The sequence below is a fragment of the Schistocerca nitens genome, chromosome 6, assembly GCF_023898315.1.
Source record: "Schistocerca nitens isolate TAMUIC-IGC-003100 chromosome 6, iqSchNite1.1, whole genome shotgun sequence".
NCBI lineage: Eukaryota > Metazoa > Arthropoda > Insecta > Orthoptera > Acrididae > Schistocerca > Schistocerca nitens.
Window position 1 is genome coordinate 679,527,844 of NC_064619.1, and position 22,139 is coordinate 679,549,982.

General features: G+C 45.1%; 1 protein-coding gene across 1 annotated transcript in view; it reads left to right on the top strand.

Moving 5' to 3' along the window:
* Positions 1–22,139, top strand: part of LOC126262414 (UDP-glycosyltransferase UGT5-like) — a 115,235-nt gene that overhangs the window by 57,815 nt on the left and 35,281 nt on the right. The window contains exon 5 of the mRNA XM_049959042.1: positions 4,334–4,556. Coding sequence (XP_049814999.1) covers positions 4,334–4,556 — 223 coding nt within the window. The remainder of the gene's footprint in view (positions 1–4,333; positions 4,557–22,139) is intronic.

The window sequence follows — 22,139 nt, forward strand, 5'->3', positions numbered from 1 at the left end:
TTCTCACTAGAGTACCGAAGAAAAGACAGTCATAGAAACGAAGTATTTACCATGGCAAAACAAATCGAACCACACACCATCAGAAGGAAATCTTATAAAACCAAAACTAATCATATGTTAAAAATATAGTATAGTGGGCTACATCACTGATACAATACTGAAAATGGACGATAAAGAACGCATCTATTGTGGAAATTGTCAGCCAAAGGCAACCTTTTCGCCAATATCACCTGCATATTAAACTTTATTCTCCTTGTTCCACATATTACCTGAAGTAGTGACATGATGGGAAGTACTTGCACGTATGTTCCTCCCTCCTTCCTCATACTCCTAATTGTGTAATTGAAAGAGCACACATTTTAGTGGGTGCTCCAATACACGAGGGCAGTTTCTTCTTTTCTTTTTAACCTCTGATAGGTCCTAAATCAATGATAATTGTATATAAAAATTATTATATGAGAAAATTTACTGGGTGATCAAAAAATCAGTATAAATTTGAAAACTGAATAAATCACGGAATAATGTAGATAGAGAGGTAAAAATTGACACACATGCTTGGAATTACATGGTGTTTTATTAGAACAAAAAAATATACAAAAGTTAAAAAAATGTCTGACAGATGGCGCTTCATCTAATCAGAATAGCAATAATTAAATAACAAAGTAAGACAAAGCAAAGATGCTGTCCTTTACAGCAAATGCCCAATATGCCCACCATCAATCCTCAACAACAGCTGTAGTCGAGGAATAATGTTGTGAACAGCACTATAAAGCATGTCCGGAGCTATGGTGAGGCATTGGCGTCGGATGTTGTCTTTCAGCACACCTAGAGATGTCGGTCGATCACGATACACTTGCGACCTCAGGTAACAAAGCCAATAATCGCACGGACTGAGGTCTGGGGACCTGGGAGGCCAAGCATGACGAAAGTGGCGGCTGAGTACTCGATCATCATCAATCGACGCGCGCAAGAGATCTAGCAATACTTTTTTGTTCTAATAAAACCCCATTTCATTCCAAGCATGTGTGTCAATTTTTACCTCTCTACATTATTCCGTGATTTCTTAGGTTTTCTATTAATGATTATTATGATGATGATTATTAGCGTTTTTAGGGCGCACAACAGCGAGGTTATCAGCGCCCGAAAACTCTTAGGTTTTCAAATTTATACTGACTTTTTGATCACCCGGTATATCACAGCTGGCTACTACTATTACAGCAATTCACAAATAATGTTACTCCCGTTACCATGTAACTGTGCTGATGGTTAAGGTATCGGACTATGCTTCGTTATACAAAAGGTTATGTTTCGACAGCGAGTCATATTTGTAGTAACGGGAATGGGACCAAGGTTCTGGTGGTCATAAAGTAAACTGTAGCTAAGGGAAAGAAAAATTGCTCCCAGCTTAATTAGACGAAATGGTACCATGAGATTATACTGTTCATTAAGAAAATTGACCATTGTGCATGGCTTTACTTGGCACTAGAGTCTGTTTTGCACGCCCGGGTTCCCGGGTTCGATTCCCGGCGGGGTCAGGGATTTTCTCTGCCTCGTGATGACTGGGTGTTGTGTGCTGTCCTTAGGTTAGTTAGGTTTAAGTAGTTCTAAGTTCTAGGGGACTGATGACCATAGATGTCAAGTCCCATAGTGCTCAGAGCCATTTGAACCATTTTTCTGTTTTGCAAGTAGGAGGCGAAACAGTACCACAATCTAGCAATTCTTGTAACATTAATTTTTCTATGAGCAGCACAGACTGAAACTGAAAAGGTTCTGGCAATACACTGGCTCTCCTTAACGTCTGCTTTCTGTATTCAACTCAAACAAGCTGAGGCTCGTTACACAAAATCATTCAACAAGGGAGCAGCATAACTAATATGGACATGAAGTGCTTTTGCCTAGTAACTCTGCGAAAACAAAGTAACAGATCCTTAAACTGGTATGTTAACTGATACGATTACTATATGTTATGTTTGGTACAATATACTTCTTTGCATTAAAGAGAGATTAAGTGAAACATGAGGTGCCTGAATCTGTTACAGACTGAACAGTCTTGGGCAGCACATCTTTTAATATCACAAAATCTGTTAAAATAACTGTTGCACTTCCTAAGTACTTTCACTATAAGAAATCATAGTAACATTGGCTCTTAGTATGGGAACCCAGAAACTATATCAGTTGACTGAGATCGGAACTTAACACTTCGGAAAAGACAGAATAAGGGTTCAAATGGCTCTAAGCAGTATGGGACTTAACTTCTGAGGTCATCAGTCCCCTAGAACTTAGAACTACTTAAACCTAACTAACCTAAGGACATCACACACATCCATGCCCGAGGCAGGATTCGAACCTGTGACCGTCGCGGTCGCGCGGTTCCGGCCGGCTAGACAGAATATGGAAACACTTTTTAAACACAAATATATGAAAATAAACACTTTTATGTACATGTGATACAGGTCATTAATCACATGGGCCTTTAAACTTAATGTCGTATAACCACTTTTTATGATCACTGTTTTATTCAGTTACTTTTAATACTGAATAGCGATTTTAGTATGGATGACTTTTAACTGAAGTAATTAGTTCTTGTATTTGCTTGTAGACTAATACAAAACTTTAACTGTTCACTTGTCAAATTTTACGTGGAATATGTCAAAAACAAATCTAACTGAGAACTTAAGAAAATTACTACTCCCAAAAAGCTAGCGATAAAACAAATGTAAAATATTGCGCATACATAGGAAAACAAATCCACAACTGTACAGCTACATTATTCATCACAAACAGCTCTAGACAACGTCTGCCGTAAAATATGTAGACGTAACTATCCAGAGTGTCCTTAAGTGGAATCACCATACAAAACAAATAGTGGGAAAAGCAGAGGCCACTCAGATTCATAGAATGAATCTTAAGGAAATGCAACTCCTCCACGAAAGAAATAAGGCGCTTGCTCACCAGAATCTTGAGTATTGTTCATCTATCTGCGATCCCCATCAGGTAGGACTGATAGAGGAGATAGAGAAGATCCAACGAAGAGCGGCGCGTTTCGTCACGGGATCGTTTAGCTAGCGAGAGAGCGTTACGGAGATGCTCAACAAACTCCACTGGCAGACGTTACAAGAGAGGCGTTGTGCATCACGAAGAGATTTACTATTGAAATTTCTTGACAGCACTTTTCAGGAGGAGTCAGTCAACATATTACTTCCCCCCTCATACATCTCGCGTATTGACCACGAGGAGAAAATTTGAGAAGTTACAGCCAATGCAGAGGCTTACCGACAATCATACTTCCCACGCACTATCCGCGAGTGGAACAGGTGTGGAGGGATCAGATAGTGGTACCGAAAATTCTCTCCGCCACACACCATTAGGTGCCTTGGCGGAGTGTGGTGTAGATGTAGAACATGCGGTATGGTGCAATATCCTAAGTCATACAGACATAAAAGGGGATTAAACTTACTTGTTGTAATTGCATGCAGTACATCAAGTAGATAGAAAACCTACTCAAATGCCGCGCGGAATTAGCCGAGCGGTCAGGGGCGCTGCAGTCATGGACTGTGCGGCTGGTCCCGGCGGAGATTCGAGTCCTCCCTCGGGGATGGGTGTGTCCTTGTCCTTAGGATAATTTAGGTTAAGTGATGTATAAGCTCGGGAACTGATGACCTTAGCAGTTAAGTCCCATAAGACATCACACACATTTGAACATTTTTTGAACCTACTCAAATTCACAATAGTGTGTGTGTGTGAGAGAGAGAGAGAGAGAGAGAGAGAGAGAGAGAGAGAGAGATTCTCGAAGTATGTGGAGACTGTTTGAAAACAGAATTTCTTGTAAATCGTCTTTACTGCAGACAAGCTCGGAATAAATGTGTATCGTAGAATTTTAGTTGTATCGGAGAGAGAAATGAGAAATTACGATTTTAATTTAATAATCAAACTGAAGCAATGTGACATGCTAATGTGACACAGATGGTATCATCGTGAAGCAAATATTTCAGTTCGACTCAAATGCAAAGCTGGTTAAATGACACTATGTTTGGCACTGTAATATGTTTTTTCTACAGGGTACTCAAAATAAAAATGTCCCGGAACATACTTCACGCAGCTTAAGACAGGCGACCCAACCGACATCATCCGAACCCAGAGCAGATTATGTACGTTGGGTTGCCTCTCTTAAGGTGCATGAAATACTTTCCGGGACCTTCCTAGCTCGCCCATTCTGTTCGTTAGTAATTTATATGAAGTCACCACTGACCCACTAAAGTGCCAACACCCACTGTACTCTGGCGAGAGCTCGGCGCCTTCCCTACTCACCTTCGTGGCTGGTACTCGTTTACAGGAGCTGCAGCAGTTCCTGGACGGCAGCCCGCAGGGCGTGGTGTACTTCAGCCTGGGCACCATGGTGCGGCCAGACACGTTCGCGCCGGAGAAGCTCCAGGCGCTGCTGGACGTCTTCGCCGAGCTGCCGCAGAGGGTGCTCTGGAAGGTGGACCCCGCCAAGGTGCCGCGCCTGCCGCCCAACGTGATGGCCAGCAAGTGGATGCCGCAGAACGACGTCCTCAGTACGTTCCTGCTTGTCTCAACTCCGCTTCCATGGGCGGTGAAAGCTGCTACGCTGCTATACGCTTCACCCTTTTGGGAAATGTTTTTCAGTCGTGAGAAACGCTGGTTTGCAGTAGTAGTCCACTTCCTTGAAAATTTGGTTGTGGTTTTTAGACCGAGGACTAGTGTGATGCAGTTCTCTGTGCTGCTCTATCCTGCGCAAACCCGTTCACCTCTGCGTAACTGTCGCAACCTACATCCATTTGAATCTGTTTTCTGTTCTCAAGCCTTGGACCCACTCTGATGTATTTTCCACACTTTGTCTGGTAAATCTCACGTAGTTAGATGCCTGAGAAACCACACGTTCCAAGTCAACTAGAGGAATGTTTATTACAACACAATAGGATAACAGCTAAACAAAAAAACATTTGCTTACAATACTTAATACCGAACTCTCACAGACTTCTATCAGGCGTTCGCCTGGAAAACTAAAAAGTTACTTAAATATATTTAGTGGCTGTTCTTTCGGATAGACGACACACACACACACACACACACACACACACACACACACACACACACACACACACACACATATATATATATATATATATATATATATATATATATATATATATATAATTAAGACGAAACGGACAATGATCTCTTCGGTTCGGATGCACACCAGGCTCCAACTATTACGAGAATCAGGGAAATGCCATGAGTAATAAGGATAGTGGACAATGGGCACTGTATTCGTAGTGTGTGGATAAGTTGAAAATTTGGGTCTGACGGGAGGAGTACCAGGGTAGGCCGTGCAGATGCACTAACCACTGTGACCGGATGGCTTATTGGTCAGAGCAACTGTCTGGTAAGCACGAGACCCGGTCTCGAATCCTGGTCTGACACACATTTTCATCTTTCCCCCATTGATTTACATCAACACCCACTCGCAATCAATGTCAGTCATTCATGTATGACTTAAAGTTAGTTAAGATTAAGAAAGTAAAGACTAATTCAACGAAGTTCTCCACTGGAAGGAAGGAGAGTGTACTCGGCAGCAACTGGCCGATGATACTTCCCGGAGGTGACGTTGGATAGGTGCAAAGTCCTGTGTCGGTGGCTCATACCGGCCCCTGACGGAAGGGTTACGATTAGCCGGCACATTAGTTGGCCCATAGCATAGGCGGAAATCTGCCAATGGGTGTAGCTGCGCCGCTATAAATAGCCCGTGCTTGGAGCTATACTGCTGGAGCTGTTTCCACGGCGGAGGGAAGTTATTTTTTATTCGTGTCAAAAGCGTTGCATACCAAATAGACAGAAAGACGAAAAGAGACTAAATATATAAAATTAATACATAAAGAGAATATATATACGAGGGTTGTTTTTTAAGTAAGGGCCGTTTTTATTTTTAAAAAAAGATAAAAATACCTTAGTAAAAAAACTTTTATTTTCTGATTCTACACACTTTTACCTATTTTTCTACATAGTTGGCTTGTTTATTTAAGCGCTTGTCATGCCGTACAACTAAGTTTTTAATTCCCTCTTCAAAGAATTCGGCCGCCTGCTCCGACAGCCAAGAGTTCACGGCCGCTTTCACTTCATCGTCGTCATTGAAGCGCTGCCCGCCAAGATGGTGTTTCAGGTACCGGAAAAGGTGAAAATCGCTAGGAGCAAGGTCGGGGCTGTATGGTGCATGGTCCAAAACTTCCCAGCCAAAAGAAACAATCAAATCCCGAGTCTTTTGAGAGGTGTGAGGCCTAGCGTTATCGTGCAGGAGCAAAACTCCTTTTGTCAGCATGCCGCGCCTTTTGTTTTGAATTGCTCTGCGGAGCTTCTTTAGAGTTGCACAGTAGGCATCTGAGTTGATTGTCGTTGCTCGTGGCATAAAGTCCACTAGCAAAACACCGCGCCGGTCCCAGAACACAGTGGCCATAATCTTGCGCTTTGACAGCGTCTGTTTGCCTTTGACCTTGATGGGTGAGTTTGTGTGTCGCCAGTCCATCGATTGTCGCTTGCTTTCGGGAGCGATATGGGATACCCATGTGGAAATTCCAAAGAAAGAGTGGAAATTGTGAATTTTCTGTTCTCACGAATCTTTGTTTCGACTGCAGCCACCAAATCATCAGTGATCACAGAGGGCCGGCCTGAGCGTTCTTCGTCATGGACGTTTTGACGGCCATTTTTAAACTCTCTAACCCATTGACGCACTTTACCTTCACTCATTGCATTCAAGCCATAAACTTCTGTTAACTGACGATGAATTTCTGCACCTGATAGGCTTCTCGCGGTCAAAAAACGTATCACTGACCGTATCTCACACGCGGCGGGCGATTCAGTAATCGTAAACATTGTAAAGTAGCACAGCGATGCGTACACGTCAGCTACAGAGCTGCAACTTGCATCAGTGTGAACGGGAGGGATGCCGGCAAGTGGCGGGGTGGCTTGTTGCGGCGTCCGCGCGAACTACGGGACTATACGCGCGAACGGCCCTTACTTAAAAAATAACCCTCGTATATATACTATGAGACAATTAGAGCCATATAATAATAGTTGTAAATAAATACATTACAAACTCTAAATGTAGTCAGACCAAAAATTAGCGACTTCGACGGCATTCTCTCTGGCCCACAGTAAATCCTCCAGCCGAGAGGAAAGTTGCCACAGCTGCAGAGGGGCTAGGTGGTTTGACAGGTCCCCAAGACAGTTCCATTTGGCCATATTATCCTGTGTTCTATGCACCCCCACTTCGTTCCATTTGGCCATATTATCCTTTATTCTACACACCTCTCTTCTCAGTCTGTTGAGGGACTTCCACGTTTTACATTGCGGATTTTCTACTGAGGGTAGGGCCTCCGAAGCTGGGATCCATGATGCGATATCTGCGTTTCTGGTTGACCACAGGTTTTGTCGTGCCATTGACGGTGATGCTCTCTCGTGGACGGAAGTTTCTGGTAAGCTCTTCCTAGATTTCAGCCTGCTTAGCGGACATTGGTGTCCATGCAATGGGTGAGCAGCTTTCAGTTCCATTTTGCATCTCTCTGTGTTAGCGGTAACTTACCGTCTTTATATCTGGCGAGGCTATCCCCACCAGACTGCAGAGTTTGTAGGTAGCAGCGGCCCTCAAGCATTCTGAAGACATTCTATATGTCTCGTTGACGGCAACATCCACATGGTACAACTGTACCAAAGACGGCAGGGATATTCAGCGGCAAAGTAACGTAATGAAAGTGCCGATGTTCTGAGTTCTGTCGGTTGGCCACTTCATCCACTGCTTGTGAACTTACTGATTATGTTATTGCGGGCGCATAGTTTTTGTTTAAAGTTTGGACACTGCTGCCTGAACGTCAGCGCACGGTCCAGAGCCACCCTCATGTATTTTGGATTATGACAGTGCTCCAGCTCCATGCCATCCCATACATCTTTTAATTTTCTATTTTCGTCTTTTTTTCGTAGATGAAAAGCGCATACTTTAGTTTTAGCCGGTTTCGGTTTCGCGTATTTATTTTAGTACTCCCCCTGCGAGGGTGTGTAGTCGGAATATTTGACTGGAGGCATTAGCGCCAGATCGGCAGCATAATTGAAGATTTTTGTGTTAAAAAGTTGTGGCTAATCGTTACTCTTACATCTCAGACAAGGATGGTACTATGACGCTACTTTGGTGTACAACGCGTTTTTGTATTCTCCATCTACTTTCCTCGCCATCTAGTTTGACGTAGAATCTACGGTCCTAAAGGACAGTTCCCATTAATTCGGTAAGGTCAAAATCTCTCGTTAATTCTTTGACAGATTTAACCGTCGTTTGACTGTACAACAGGTTTTATTCCACAATCTAGATTTCGGCCTTAGAGGATTTTCAAGTGTTACAGGTACCAAAAATCGTTATTAATCGATATAGTTCTTGGAACACGGTATTGTGCTGCACAGCACCGTAAGCTGCGGACGGATCCACAAACACTGCTCTTGTGACCAAACCGCGCTCTAACTCATTTTGTGCAATTTTTATAGCACCAAACTCAGATTATTGTGGGACCAGTTGTGGTTCGGTGACACGGCCGAGACGATTAAGTAATATTCTTCCGAACATTATAGGGCGAAAGTTCTTGGCATAGCAGCTGCTTGCCGGGTTTCAGTGTGGCGATGATCGTTCTCCTCTTCCAGATTTTAGGAAGACAGTTGTTATAGAACTGCAGCAGCCATTGCATAGGCGCACGCCCAGAAAGCTTATTCTGCTCCACTAAGAAATCGTCAACTGGATCCGCTGAGAGCAGGACCTCTGGTTGCGATGAGACCCTCGCTAGCAGCCCAAGTGCACTGCGTGTGCATACCGGGAGGAGTCATTCCAGATGTGGAAAGGGTCCTTCCGGATGCCATGGAGGGTACAGGGTGCACCCATCTGCAGGTGGTCGCTCATGTCGGCACCAATGATGCGTGTCGCTATGGATCGGAGGAAATACTCTCTGGCTTCCGGCGGCTGTCTGATTTGGTGCAGGCTGCCAGTTTCGCTAGCGGGATGAAAGCAGAGCTCACCATCTGCAGCATCGTCGACAGGACTGACTGCGGACCTTTGGTACAGAGCCGAGTGGAGGGTCTGAATCCGAGGCTGAGACGGTTCTGCTACCGTGTGGGCTGCAGATTCCTCGACTTGCGCCATAGGGTGGTGGTGTTTCGGATTCCGCTGGATGGGCCAGGAGTCCACTACACCCATCAGGCGGCTACACGGTTTGCAGGGCTTGTGTGGCGTGGACTGGGCGGTTTTTTAGGTTAGATGGCCTCGGGCAGGTACAGAAAGAGCAACAGCCTCAAAGGGTGCGGGGGAAAGTCAGGACATGCAGGGAACAAGCAGCAATCGGTATTGTAATTGTAAACTGTCGAAGCTGCGTTGGTAAAGTACCGGAAATTTAAGCGCTGATATAAAGCACCGAAGCTGAAATCGTTATAGGTACGGAAAGCTGGCTGAAGCCAGAGATAAATTCTGCCGAATTTTTTTACAAAGGCACAGACGGTGTTTAGAAAGGATGCATGCAACCGGTGGTGGCGTGTTTGTCGCTGTTAGTAATAGTTTATCCTGTAGTGAAGTAGAAGTGTATAGTTCCTGTGAATTATTATGGGTGGGGTTACACTCAAAAACCGAGCTAAGTTAATAATTGGCTCCTTTTACCGACCTCCCGACTCAGCAGCATTAGTGGCAGAACAACTCAGAGAAAATCTGGAATACATTTCACTTAAATTTTCTCAGCATGTTATAGTCTTAGGTGGAGATTTCAATTTACCAGATATAGACTGAGACACTCAGATGTTTAGGACGGGTGAGCATCGAGTGACATTATACTGAGTGCACTATCCGAAAATTACCTCGAGCAATTAAACAGAGAACCGACTCGTGGAGATAACATCTTGGACCTACTGATAACAAACAGACCCGAACTTTTCGATTCTGGGAGCGCAAAACAGGGAATCAGTGATCATAAGGCCGTTGTAGCATCCCTGATATGGAAGTACATAGGAATATAAAAAAGGGAAGAAGGTTTATCTGTTTAGCAAGAGTAATAGACACTGACAATGTTGAGTGTTTATGTAAAAAGTTCAGGGCAATCGTAAAATGCGTTTTAGACAGGTACGTGGCGATAAAACTGTGAGGGACGGGAAAAACCCTCCGTGGTTCAACAACAAGGTTAGGAAACTACTGCAAGTTCAAACGCAGCCAAAACCTGTCAGACAAACAGAAGCTAAACGATGTCAAAGTTAGCGTAAGGAGGGCTATGCGTGAAGTGTTCAGTGAATTCGAAAGTAAAATTCTATGTACCGACTTGACATAAAATCCTAGGAAGTTCTGGTCTTACGTTAAATCAGTAAGTGGCGCGAAACAGCATATCCAGACACTCTGGGATGATGATGGCATTGAAACAGAGGATGACACGCGTAAAGCTGAAATACTAAACTCCTTTTTCCAAAGCTGTTTCACAGAGGAAGACCGCACTGCAGCTCCTTCTCTAAATTCTCGCACAAACGAAAAAAATGGCTAACATCAAAATAAGTGTCCAAGGAATAGAAATGCAACTGAAATCACTCAACAGAGGAAAGTCCACTGGACCTGACAGGATACCAATTCGATTCTACACATAGTACGCGAAATAACTTGCCCCCCTTCTAACAGCCGTGTACCGCAAGTCTCTAGAGGAACGGAAGGTTCCAAATGAAAGGAAAAGAGCACAGGTAGTCCCAGTCTTCAAGAAGGGTCGTCGAGCAGATGCGAAAAACTATAGACCTATATCTCTGACATCGATCTGTTGTAGAATTTTAGAACATGTTTTCTGCTCGCGTATCATCTAATTTCTGGAAACCCAGAATCTACTCTGTGGGAATCAACATGGATTCCGGAAACAGCGATCGTGTGAGACCCAACTCGCTTTATTTGTTCATGAGACCCAAAAGATATTAGATCAGCCTCTCAGGTAGACGCCATTTTCCTTGACTTCCGGAAGGCGTTCGATACAGTTCCGCACTGTCGCCTGATAGCCGGCCGGTGTGGCCGTGCGGTTCTAAGCGCTTCAGTGTGGAACCGCGTGACCGCTACGGTCGCAGGTTAGAATCCTGCCTCGGGCATGGATGTGTGTGATGTCGTTAGGTTAGTTCGGTTTAAGTAGTTCTAAGTTCTATGGGACTGATGACCTCAGATGTTGAGTCCCATAGTACTCAGAGCCATTTGAACCATTTTGTCGCCTGGTAAACAAAGTAAGAGCCTACGGAATATCAGACAAGCTCTGTGGCTGGACTGAAGAGTTTTCAGCAAACAGAACACAGCATGTTGTCCTCAATGGAGAGACGTCTACAGACGTTAAAGTAACCTCTGGCGTGCCACAGAGGGGTGTTATGGGACCATTGCTTTTCACAATATATATAAATGACCTAGTAGATAGTGTCGGAAGTTCCATGCGGCTTTTCGCGGATGATGGTGTCATATACAGAGAAGTTGCAGCATTAGAAAATTGCAACGAAATGCAGGAAGATCTGCAGCGGATAGGCACTTGGCACAGGGAGTGGCAACTGACCCTTAACATATACAAATGTAATGTATTGCGAATACATAGAAAGAAGGATCCTTTATTGTATGATTATCTGATAGCAGCACAAACACTGGTAGCAAAAAAAAAAAAAAAAAAAAAAAATGGCCCTGAGCACTATGGGACTCAACTGCTGTGGTCATCAGTCCCCTAGAACTTAGAACTACTTAAACCTAACTAACCTAAGGACATCACACACATCCATGCCCGAGGCAGGATTCGAACCTGCGACCGTAGCAGTCGCACGGTTCCGGACTGCGCGCCTAGAACCGCGAGACCACCGCGGCCGGCCACTGGTAGCAGTTACTTGTGTAAAATATCTGGGAGTATGCGTGCGGAAAGATTTGAAGTGGAATGATCATATGAAATTAATTGTTGGTAAGGCGGGTGCCAGGTTGAGATTCATTGGGAGAGTCCTTAGAAAATGTAGTCCATCAACAAAGGAGCTGGCTTACAAAACATTCGTTCGACCTATACTTGAGAACTGCTCATCAGCGTGGGATCCGTACCAGGTCAGGTTGACAGAGGAGATAGAGAAGATCCAATGAAGAGCGGCGCGTTTCGTCGCAGGGTTATTTGGTAAGCGTGATAGCGTTACGGAGATGTTTAGCAAACTCAAGTGGCAGACTCTGCAAGAGAGGCGCCCTGCATCGCGGTGTAGCTTGCTGTCCAGGTTTCGAGAGGGTGCGTTTCTGGATGAGGTATCGAATATATTGGTTCCCCCTACTTATACCTCCCGAGGAGATCACGAATGTAAAATTAGAGAGATTCGAGCGCGCACGGCGGCTTTCGGCAGTCGTTCTTCCCGCGAACTATACTCGACTGGAACAGGAAAGGGCACGTAAAGTACCCTCCGCCACACACCGTTGGGTGGTTTGCGGAGTATAAATGTAGATGTAGATGTAGAAGTGCTTGGAGTCGACGCCTTGGAGGTATGCACTTTCGCAATGCTTCCCGTCCGCAAGGTCACAGTCCTTCAGTCGTGCAGCTGGCATTTGATATCCTCCATTACCAAACTGACAATTCATTGATGTCTCAGGGTGTGTCCTGTCAACAAATCCGTTCTTATAGTCAATATGTGCCATAAATTGACTTTTTTCCCATTTAATTCGGTATATCCATTTAACCTTCATCATTCTTCTGTAGCCCCACATTTCAAAATCTTCTGTTCACTGTTGACTGAACTGCTTATTGTTCGCGTTTCACTGCTATACAACGCTACACTCCAGAGAAATATCTTTCCTGATAACGACGTCCTGAGAACCAAATACATTTAGCCATATAGTAGAGCTGCATGCTCTTGGGAAGTTTCCCGTTGGTTTTCCGCCGTTCGCAGTACCGGCACAGCGAAACCTTCTCGGCCAATCTTTCAAGGCCAGATCAGTCTATCATCGAGGCCGTTGCCTCTGCAGTTGCTAAAAAGGTTGCTTCCCCTGTTCAGGACAACACGTCAATGTCTGCCTCTCCACAGATATGTCGTCGTTGTACACGTGGGATTCTGTGGTTGTTCTGTGGGATTCATGTCAGGCGTTTTGGGTGGCCAAATCATGCGCTCGAACTGTCCAGAATGTTCCTCAAACCAATCGCGAACAGTAGTGGCCCGGTAACATGGTGCACTGTCATCCGTAAGAATTCCATAGTTGTTTGGGAATATGAACCCCATGAATTGCTGCAAATGGTCTCCTATTAACCATACATAACCGTTTCCAATCAGGGAGATCATTTGGACCGGAGGATCCAGTCCATTCCATGCAAACACAGCTCACAGCATTCTGGACCCACCACCAGCTCCCTCAGTGCCTTGTCGACAACTTGGCTCCGTCGGTTCTTCGCCACACTCGAACCCAACCATCAGTTCTTATCGTACGAAGTCGGGATCCATCTGACCAGGCCACGGTTTTCCAGTCGTCTAGGGTCCAACCGATATGGTCACGAACACAGGAGAGGCGCTGCAGGCGACATCGTGCTGTTAGCAAAGGCACTCGCGTCGGTCTTCTGCTGCCATAGCCCATATTTCGGCGCACGTTCCTGACGGATACGTTCGTTGTACGTTCCACATTGTTATTTGCAGTAATTACAGGCAGTGTTGCTAGTCTGTTAGCACTGACAATTCTACGCCAACGTCGCTGCCGTCGGCCACTGTGTTGTCCGTGGTGAGAGGTAATGTCTGAAATTTGGTGTTCTTGGCACACTCTTGAAACTGTGGATCCGGGAATATTGAATTTCCTACCGATTTCCAAAATGGAATGTCCCAGGCATCTAGCTCGACCTACCACTCCACGTTCAATGTCTGTTAATTTCGATAGTACGACCGTAGTCACGCCGGAAATGTTTTCACATGAATCACCTGAATACAAATGACAGCTCCGCAAATGCACCGCTCTTCTACACCTTGTGTACGCGATGCTACTGCCGTCTGTATACGTGCGTATCGCTATCCCATTACTTTCGTCATCTCAGTGTACTTGCGTATGGTTGAAGTGCGCAAGTCACCTCAACTTGGCACGCCCCATGGTTCGTGGGGTCTTTCAAAATAGTTAATGACAAATATCTTGTAAAGTTATCTATGTCCACCAACGTATCTCTCAATTAGTATCCCATTTTCATGGTCTGGTACCAATATTTTTCAGCGGTTACTGTAGGCGGTAAACGAGAAACTTCCCGATTTTGTGTGCGAATTTAGAGGTTGATCAGAGTTTCGGCACTATTGGAACCTTTTTTTGTCTTGAATGTGCGAAGCGAAGGTAATTTCTCTCTGTTACAGGTAAATCTGCAACGTGTATGACGTACATGGTAAACAAGGAAGAAGTTCAGCTTTAAACATGACGTCAACGATGATGTCATTATAGACGGAACACTAACTCGGGATCGGGATACGTGTGAAGGAAACTCTGCCTAGGGGCTAGCCTTAAGCGATTTACAGAAATCGCAGAAAATATAAATCTGGATAGCCGGGAGTGAATTTGAACCCCCGCCCGCACGACTGCAACTCCGGTGTCTCACACACGTGCCATGTCTTTCCGGCGACGTGGATGGTAATCTACAGATTTTTTGCTTGATCGGAATGAAAAGCCCAAGAGTAAATCGTTACCGTGATAGTGCTGGCTTAGCCCATTGTCCGACAAATTCGTTTGTTAACAGCGCCAAATATCAACAGTACAAGGACGGAAATTTCTTTTAAGGGCAAAGGCTTTTTCCTCTTGTGCAGGGCGAGAGATCCACGATAAATGCAGGCCAGGTATGAGGCCAGTGTCGCTGAGTACTCTTTGTAAAATCGGACTGGGATTCCATCCGGACCTGCTGATCTATTTATTTTCAAATCTTTAAGTTGCCTCTCTACGCCAGTTATGCTTATTCCTATGTCGTTCATACGGGAGCGCACCCGACGGTCAAATGACGATATGTTTGTACGGTTCTCCTGCTTGAACATTTCTTGAACGTGAAATTTAAAAATTCCTCCTTCGGTTAAGTTAAATTGAGTGTTGTCGGTTTTAAATTTATGCACGGTTCCAGGACCTCGTGCGTAATACGAATTCTCAATTTACTCATGATTAGGTTTATGGTTGAAAATGATTCTTCAGATGAACGTGCAGTTTGGAATGAGGAAAGAACAGCAAACACTAGTTTTTCCAGCTGATTGTAATTATGTGCCAGGAATAGTACTACAAAGATTAAAAATGAACACGTCTTCTTTCTCCAGGTCTTTGAAAACAGACCATTTGTAAACTAAATTCACATTTGAGCTTCGCTACTACTTCTACACTCCTGGAAATTGAAATAAGAACACCGTGAATTCATTGTCCCAGGAAGGGGAACTTTATTGACACATTCCTGGGGTCAGATACATCACATGATCACACTGACAGAACCACAGGCACATAGACACAGGCAACAGAGCATGCACAATGTCGGCACTAGTACAGTGTGTATCCACCTTTCGCAGCAATGCAGGCTGCTATTCTCCCATGGAGACGATCGTAGAGATGCTGGATGTAGTCCTGTGGAACGGCTTGCCATGCCATTTCCACCTGGCGCCTCAGTTGGACCAGCGTTCGTGCTGGACGTGCAGACCGCGTGAGACGACGCTTCATCCAGTCCCAAACATGCTCAATGGGGGACAGATCCGGAGATCTTGCTGGCCAGGGTAGTTGACTTACACCTTCTAGAGCACGTTGGGTGGCACGGGATACATGCGGACGTGCATTGTCCTGTTGGAACAGCAAGTTCCCTTGCCGGTCTAGGAATGGTAGAACGATGGGTTCGATGACGGTTTGGATGTACCGTGCACTATTCAGTGTCCCCTCGACGATCACCAGTGGTGTACGGCCAGTGTAGGAGATCGCTCCCCACACCATGATGCCGGGTGTTGTCCCTGTGTGCCTCGGTCGTATGCAGTCCTGATTGTGGCGCTCACCTGCACGGCGCCAAACACGCATACGACCATCATTGGCACCAAGGCAGAAGCGACTCTCATCGCTGAAGACGACACGTCTCCATTCGTCCCTCCATTCACGCCTGTCGCGACACCACTGGAGGCGGGCTGCACGATGTTGGGGCGTGAGCGGAAGACGGCCTAACGGTGTGCGGGACCGTAGCCCAGCTTCATGGAGACGGTTGCGAATGGTCCTCGCCGATACCCCAGGAGCAACAGTGTCCCTAATTTGCTGGGAAGTGGCGGTGCGGTCCCCTACGGCACTGCGTAGGATCCTACGGTCTTGGCGTGCATCCGTGCGTCGCTGCGGTCCGGTCCCAGGTCGACGGGCACGTGCACCTTCCGCCGACCACTGGCGACAACATCGATGTACTGTGGAGACCTCACGCCCCACGTGTTGAGCAATTCGGCGGTACGTCTACCCGGCCTCCCGCATGCCCACTATACGCCCTCGCTCAAAGTCCGTCAACTGCACATACGGTTCACGTCCACGCTGTCGCGGCATGCTACCAGTGTTAAAGACTGCGATGGAGCTCCGTATGCCACGGCAAACTGGCTGACACTGACGGCGGCGGTGCACAAATGCTGCGCAGCTAGCGCCATTCGACGGCCAACACCGCGGTTCCTGGTGTGTCCGCTGTGCCGTGCGTGTGATCATTGCTTGTACAGCCCTCTCGCAGTGTCCGGAGCATGTATGGTGGGTCTGACACACCGGTGTCAATGTGTTCTTTTTTCCATTTCCAGGAGTGTATATTAGCACAGACGTCAAAATTTGGAGCTTCACAATTACTTTTTTTTTTTAATCCAGCAACTGCATTTCAAAGTTCCAGTGTCAATTTCACAGAAATAAAAATTTAATAGTGGTACAGTACTATCAATCGGTTTTTAAACAAAGACTGTCACTTTGCTGATTTTGAATTTTTGAAAGTTGATGAGAAAAGTTTCACTCATAGTTAAAAGTGTTGCTTCAATTAGCAAATCTCAGTATCAGAATTATTTTCTAGGAGACCTTCTGAAGTAATTAGAAAGTGAATCAAAGTTTCTCTTTCTAAACCTTAAACAAAAAGATATAATTTATTTTCAAATGAAATAATTTCTAACATCAACAAAATTACAGTTCGTGGCCACCTGTTATAAAACTGCCACTTGGCTTTTGTCACGGGTTCTTCGGCAGACGTTTGTCTGATGAGATTTTCCTGACGTTTAGCCAGCACTAATGGCTGCCATTGTCAAGGTTTCACCCTGCATTGCTGGTGGTGGACTGAAGTCGAGCTCGCGGCCGCAGACTGTATGTACCTGGCACGCCAAAGTGCAAGGGCTATTCCGTAGTCATTACTACTGCGGGTTTCCCCTTGCTACGTTTGCTGTAGCGTGGGAATCCATGATCCGTTCACCCTGAGGCTTTCTCCCTTCTTCTTGAAGCTACTGTCATGCTTGTGTATCTGCATTGCTTCCCTGTTTAATTCTGTGAGTACCACTCGTTACATAAAAAGCGTCATAAAATCAAGAACTGGGCTACGTGACACATCGGAAAAAGACATGTCGGGTACAGCCTTTCTGTCGTACATTCCCAGGGTGACCGGCAGAATCGGATATGTATTGTGGAAACACAGCGTAAAGGCTATTTATAAACAAATTCAAAGAGTGTCTCAGATTGGAAAGAGAGAAGACCCCACTTGCGATGTCGGGAATATCCCGCGTACCATGTACATGTGGAAAAATCTGTGTTGGTATGACTGGACGATCAGTCATCACCTAAGGTAAGCGGCATTGCAGGTGGTGGCCAAATCGGCCGTAGCGGGCACGCGCTGTGTGAGGCTGGCCACATAGTAAAATTCGCCGACAAGGAATTTCATCGTGTAGAAAAGAGCTGTCACACCTGCTTGTTCAGGGAAGCTATGCAAAAACACAAACACGACAATACCTCAAACAAGAAAGAAGAAATCTTCAGGGTAAACAGAACCTGATTCCAGTGCTGCAACGAACGAACGTTGAAGGTAGGAGGGGGAGAACCGCAGCAGTAATGACCACGGAAAAGCCCTTGGGCGTTGGCACAATCTGCGGCCGCGAGCTCGACACTAGCCCACCATCAGCAATGGAGGTGAAGTTTTACCAACGCCAGCCACTCTTCGCCAGCAATGGCGGGTGGAATTTAAAAATGCGAGCCACTCTTGCAGACGAAGTGTAAGAAAAATCGTCAAACAAACGTCGGCCGAAGAGCCCGAGACAGAAGCCAACAGAATTGTGTTTACTTTCTCCTGTGGGTTACTATTAAGCTGATTTAGATTAGACGTAACGTCTACAACGAAGTAAATGGACTCGCTCAGGCCGAAAAATCTTCTTTTGCACATGGGCAAAAGTAGATGCACATGGGCCACCAAGTTTCAGCCGCACGCCCTCACGTGGAAGACCCACTCTCCGTGGACCAGAGAGCTACACGTGGCTAGCCAGCAGCAGTTTGGCGACGACTGCCCTAGCAAAATCGACAGAATGAAGATTTAAGTTCAACACACTCTTTTTCACTGTTGAAAGCTCAGTTCCATTCTATTGCTGTCATTTTCGCGTTAACGGTACATTAGGAGGTCAGTACTAACATGTGTTTAATATTCATCATCATATAGTATTCTTTCAGAACTTCTATCCCTCACTCTCTTCCCCCATCCCTCCCGCCTAACTCTCTCTCTCTCTCTCTCTCTCTCTCCCTCCCTCCCTCCATCTCTCCCTCTCCCCTCCTTCCCTACATCTGTATGCACAGCTAGCAAAGACAGTTGCTACAGCACAAAAGAGTTATGCAAGAAAAGTCGAACTGGCACCACCTTGTGTACTATATGTTTTGATATGCAAATGATTAGTAACTGCACGCAGTAGGTGCGAGTGACACTGTCTACATTTTGCATATAAGGGAACATTACGCAGCGGTTTTCGTGTTCAGAAAGGCCCTTTGATTGTCGTTTGCTTGCTAGAAGCTCGTGTTACGTCTCGTGTATGAAGGAGATGCGTAAAGCAGCACGTGTCCGAATTTCGCAGTGGTAGCAAGTGGTCCTGTTGAGATAACGATCTATCGTTCCGCGATATTGCTGCTCTCGCTTATAGGGATCCGACGACTTCATTGAAATTATCAGTCAATAAAACGGATAGAGACACAAAATATTACGAAACAATCAGAGATTACGCAAGGCCACCAACGCACAGACATACATTACTATACAGGCTTTACCCTATACAGTACCACTGGTGTCACCGAAGAATTGCCGTGTGAAGGCCAATACAAAGAACGTGTAAACGGCTGTTTATTTACTGATAAAACAGTCGTCAAAATGGGGACAAAATGATATAACTACGTTACGTTTCGAGTTTCGTTGCCGGCCGCTGTGACAGAGCGGTTCTAGGCGCTTCATTCCGGAACAGTGCTGCTGCTACTGTCGCAGGTTCGAATCCTGCCTCGGGCATGGGTGTGTGTAATGTCCTTACGTTAGTTAGGTTTAAGTAACTCTAAGTCTAGGGGACTGATGGCCTCAGATGTTAAGTCCCATAGTGCTGAGAGCCATTTGAACCATTTTTCGAGTTTCGTAACATCTAGAAAAATGCGTCGTGTTTGGCTGTAATTTTTCGTACAGCAGACGGATGACACAAGAGAAGGAACATGTCTCATTGTAAGCATAACTAGAAACAAGTTCCATATTTTTGTTTTTGTATTGTATGTAACCATAAATAATTGTAATACAGAATGAGATTTTCACACTGCAGCGGAGTGTGCGCTGATACGAAACTTCCTGGCAGATTAAAACTGTGTGCCAGACTGAGACTCGAACTCGAGACCTTTGCTTTTCAGGAGTGCTAGTTCTGGAAGGTTTACAGGATAGCTTCTGTGAAGTTTGGAAGGTAGGAGACGAGGTACTGGCAGAAGTAACACAATTATAATACAGTTTGTCTTATCCGAAATACCGGCAATGTTGAAAAAATAATTTATACATTTTAACGGGTTTTAAGAAACGTAGCTCATTGATATGTTCTTAACCAGTTCTGATTAACTTCGGCTATTCTTCGAATAGAATGCTCGTTATGGCAGTCTCCTATAAGCAGAGCGTGCTATTTGTCGTTGATAGCAAGTGTGTTAATTCATTTGAGTGTTCTTACGAAAACTATTGTGTGATTTAAACCTGTGAACGTGTAACTTGAGTTTAACACATACATTATAAAATCGTATTAAGAAAATCAACTGTTACGCAGATATTTACTCAGTTGCGGAATTTATTTAGATCGCCTCGTAAAGCTCACATCGTAATTTCGTTTCAGAAAATAGTAGTAGTACCACAAACAAACTTCCTGATGGCGCGCTCTTACTTAAAGAAAAACTTGAGGTTTCAGTAAAAGATGCTCCATTGGCAGCCTACTAATGTATGTCTGTGCACCAACGATACCACTCGTAAATACAACCGAAATTACAGCTTGATAAGCGAAACTGATGGCAACCGTACATCTGTCAAATAAACTATTACATAATAGTTGCTCTAAAGAAAGGAAAGGCAATTTGAAAATTCTATCTGATGACAAGTCAGATTTAGTACAACCAACCGTTATTACTCCAAGAACACAAATAGATTGTAATTAAAATAAAGACACAGTGACGTAACCACTATAACGTATTGATGTCACAGCCACATCAAGTATGTAACAAATAGTATAGTAATGTTTTATAGTTATTATTTACGTGTAATATTAGAAATATTGTACCGGAATTATGTACCGTTTACTTACAGATGACCTGACGATGACTATTTGCTCACAGGACTGTTGTACCGATTAATACGGTCTGACTTAGCAGCGTTTTTGGAATCGTAATTACAAAATGTTAAATCGATGATAAGTAGGACCATACTCAACGCCAAGTAGGAACATAACGACCCTACGAGACTTGCGTACTGTGCCGTGGAACTTGAGTTATTCAAACTGAACTCGGAAAAAAGCCTGCAGAGTCACATCTATTAAAACATTAACATTACAGCTATGTTGTATGTTACCAAAATCCCCATAACATAACCTTCATAGAAAAAATGACAAGATTAGGTTACAGAGCATGATCAATATATAGGCAATAAGATGTTACAGAAAAGTCGTGGTGATTGAGCCCCACTTCACTTCGAAAGCAATACCACACGGGTTTCCTAACATTAATTGCAGATATATAACATATCCCACGTTTCACAGCGATAATACACACATCAATAAAACTTTTGCATCACCCCAGTTTCCAGAACTCCTGAAGATACGCGTTGACTGTGGATATTATATCACAGACACTATTCCTTTGACTGTTCAGAGATGTCAGTAAACCCGCCCAAAGATGTAAACAACCACGCATGAGCAGCACCTATTAGACGTAGGGGGTCCGATAACCGATCAGTTGCAGTCATTCCACCAGGAAGGAGGTACAAGAGTCGTGTTGTCTATAGTTCAACCATGCCTAGACGGTCAGTACCACACGGCTCGATCGCGTCCGCATTGTTACTTTGTGCCAGGAAGGGCTCTCAGCGAGGGAAGTGTCCAGGCGCCAGGCGTCTCGGAGTGAACCAAACCGATGTGGTTCGCACGTGGCGGAGATACAGACGGACAGGAATTGTCGATGACATGCCTCGCTCAGGCTGCCCAAGGGCTACTACTGCATTGGATGACCGCTACCTGCAGATTATGGGTCGGAGGAGCCCTGACAGTAACGCTACCATGCTGAATAATGCTTTCCGTTCAGCCACAGGACGTCGTGTTACGACTCAAACTGTGCGCAATAAGCTGCATGATGTGCAGCTTCACTCTCGACGTCGATGGCGAGGTCTATCTTTGCAACCACGACACCATGCAGCGCGGTACAGATGGGCCCAGCAACATGCAGAATGGACCGCTCAGAATTGGCATCACGTTCTCTTTACCGATGAGTGTCGCATATGCCTCCAAACCAAACAATCGTCGGAGACGTGTTTGGAATCAACCCGTTCAGGCTGAACGCCTTAGACACACTGTCCAGCGAGTGCAGCAAGGTTGGATTCCATGCTGTTTTGGCCCAGCAACATGCAGAATGGACCGCTCAGAATTGGCATCACGTTCTCTTCACC